At 29.6% G+C, this 3,063-nt stretch overlaps 1 protein-coding gene across 2 annotated transcripts in view; it reads right to left on the bottom strand.

Moving 5' to 3' along the window:
- Positions 1 to 3,063, bottom strand: part of LOC106475122 (C-Jun-amino-terminal kinase-interacting protein 4-like) — a 30,957-nt gene that overhangs the window by 4,900 nt on the left and 22,994 nt on the right. For both annotated transcript variants that reach the window (XM_013935820.2, XM_013935821.2), the window contains 2 exons: positions 2,084 to 2,197; positions 1,078 to 1,224 (listed from right to left, as the gene is read on the bottom strand). In XM_013935820.2, the coding sequence (XP_013791274.1) occupies positions 1,078 to 1,224; positions 2,084 to 2,197 (261 nt within the window). The remainder of the gene's footprint in view (positions 1 to 1,077; positions 1,225 to 2,083; positions 2,198 to 3,063) is intronic.

Below are 3,063 nucleotides of genomic sequence, written 5' to 3'. Positions count from 1 at the left end.
ATCAAGCTTTATTATACTGTTAGACCAATAAACAAACATTTAGTTGTGGTATTACCTTATATACATCTGAAACAAGCTTTATTATACTGTTAGACCAATGAACAATCATTAAGTTGTGGTATTACCTTATATACATCTGAATCAAGCTTTATTATACTGTTAGACCAATAAACAAACATTAAGTTGTGGTATTACCTTATATACATCTGAATCAAGCTTTATTATACTGTTAGATCAATAAACAATCATTTAGTTGTGGTATTACATGCTATACATACCCAAATCAAGCTTTATTATACTGTTAGACCAATAAACAAACATTAAGTTGTGATATTACCTTATATACACCTGAATCAAGCTTTATTATACTGTTAGACCAATAAACAATCATTTAGTTATGGTATTACCTTATATACACCCAAATCAAGCTTTATTACACTGTTAGACCAATAAACAAACATTAAGTTGTGGTATTACCTTATATAAACTTGAACCAAGCTTTATTATACTGTTTGATTAATAAACAATCATTTATTTGTTGTATGACTTGATATACACCTAAATTAAGCTTTATTACATTTTACATTAACGAAAAAGCTTTTAATTGTTGTATTACATTACATAAACCCAAATAAGATTTTGTTATATGGTTAGGTCAATGAAGAATTCTCTAGTTTTGTATCACATTATATACACTTGAAAGAAGTTGTATCACAATACACAGATATCAATCAACTTTTGCTAAAGTATGAAATATGTCAACAATTCTACACTAATGCATATAACAATGTTTGTGCTCACAGTTTTATTATAACGATATATTTCTAGTTATGATCAGAAGTAAATATTAATTAACCATGAATTATACAACACTATGCTTAATTATATTTGTGCTAAGGATTTTATGATATCACTAAATTAAAGAATATTTTTACACTACAACATTTCATTACTTGTTTTTGTACTCTGAGTATAGTGCCAGATTATTAAAGAAATTACTAAACAACACTATATATTTAAAGATATACACCAGTAGCTAATTGTAGCTAATAAACCGTGCTATAAACATTATCTCACCTGGTACACTAACAAAAAACTTAACCACATCCTGGTGACCATGAAATGACAACTGTGCTTGTACCATTGAGCAATAAGGAATAAACTTCAACGAAGTAGCAACATCCTTGTTACTTTCTCTGTCATCACTGCAGGTTTTTGTAAAATCTGAATATTTTGAAATATAAATATATATACACAAAAGGTTTATTAAAAATTGAACAGTGCTTTTGTACCAGCTATTGTAATTCTATGCAATAATTTTGTAACTGTATATTTGTCTATTTCAGTAGAACACATGCTGTTTCTTACAGAGAAATAAATAAGAAAAGTGTACATACTTTTATACAGTTCAATTAATACTATTAAGTATATTGTATTTTTTTTGTAAACATTGCATGTTTTAGATGGACAATCACTGTTTAACCACATGGACAGATGGATACAAAACAGTGTCTTCTGACAGAGATGGATAATAAAACATTGCATAGTGACATGTTGGATAAAACATTACCTGGTAACCTGAAAGATAACAAAACACTGTCTTTTGACAGAGATGGATAACAAAACACTGTCTTCTGACAGAGATGGATAACAAAACACTGTCTTCTGACAGAGATGGATAATAAAACATTGCATAGTGACATGTTGGATAACCAAACACTGTCTACTGACAGAGATGGATAACACAACACTGTCTAGTTACATGCTGGATAAAGTATTGTCTAGTGATAAGGCTGGATAACAAAGTATTGTCTAGTGACATGTTGCAAAACAAAACACTGTTTACTAACACAAAACCCTCTTTAGGGACATATTTACCAATTAAGTGCTTTCGAATGATTTGGATATATAAGGAAAGTTTTCTGGAGATATGTTTTGTGGATGAAAGAGATTTAGACCTTTAAATAATGTTAAAAGTCCAAATTACATTAAAATATATATTAAGTGATAAAAGTAGATAAAATTAGACCTCCTAGTGTAGTTAATGGGATAAAAGAAGACACACATCACGGCAATATTCTACCTGGTGAGAGAGGTATTGAAATGATGACTCCATTTCCCGTTCCAAGCCAGAGTCGATTACAGGAAGCAAGTAATGCTGTTATTCGTACGAAAGAAAAACCTAGTTTTCCTGCACCTGTGGGTAAACAAAAAAAAAGGAAATAGGTTTACAAAACAATAAACACTTTTATGTAGATATCTTTACAAAATATAAAACTTGCATAATATTTTTATACTTCAACTTTCCTCATGTCTGTCACTATTTGTACAGACCAGTTTTTTCGATCTGTAGTTTCTGTTTAAATAATCTATAAACATGATTATCTCTTACAACTAGAAAAGTTGATGCCATAATGTGTATGTAGTTTAAAACAATTTTGAATAGGTTGAACATAAAACGGAATTCTTGATGTGACATGATTTTTAATAAATTTAATGTAAAACTGAGAAACAAGGGAGTCCCAGTAATTAGCATGCTGCACTGTGATGCATGCCCTTTATCACTGCCTAAAAAAAAGAAGAAAAAGCTCCACACTTTATGGCCATAGGGGTATGATAGGAGTAAAAGTCAAATCCCACCACTCAATTGGAGAAGCCGAGTTTGCAGTGAGTGATGTTGACTAACTGCCTTTCCTGCAGTTCAAAATTAGGGACATCTAGTACTGATAGTCTTCTGTGTGAAATTCAAACAAAAAATTAACATATCAAATTTTTGATATAAATAATTTCTAATAACTTGTATATATATTATTGTATGTATATTACTGTTGTAATATACCTTGAAATGTTTAACCTCAACCATCACCAATCCTATCATATTATTTAGTTTCTATATTACAGGCCTATTCTACCTTGTGAATATTTTATCTTAGTCTTCACCTAACCTATCATACTATTTCGTTCCTATGTTATAAATACAGATATATTACAGTAAATCTTGTGAATGTTTTATCTGAATCTTCATCTATCACATTACTTAGTTTGTATATTACAGATCTAGTC

The sequence above is a fragment of the Limulus polyphemus genome, unplaced genomic scaffold (assembly GCF_000517525.1).
Source record: "Limulus polyphemus unplaced genomic scaffold, Limulus_polyphemus-2.1.2 Scaffold8115, whole genome shotgun sequence".
In the NCBI taxonomy this organism is placed as follows: domain Eukaryota; kingdom Metazoa; phylum Arthropoda; class Merostomata; order Xiphosura; family Limulidae; genus Limulus; species Limulus polyphemus.
Note: the sequence above shows the minus strand (reverse complement) of the source record. Positions and strands in the feature narration are given on the sequence as shown.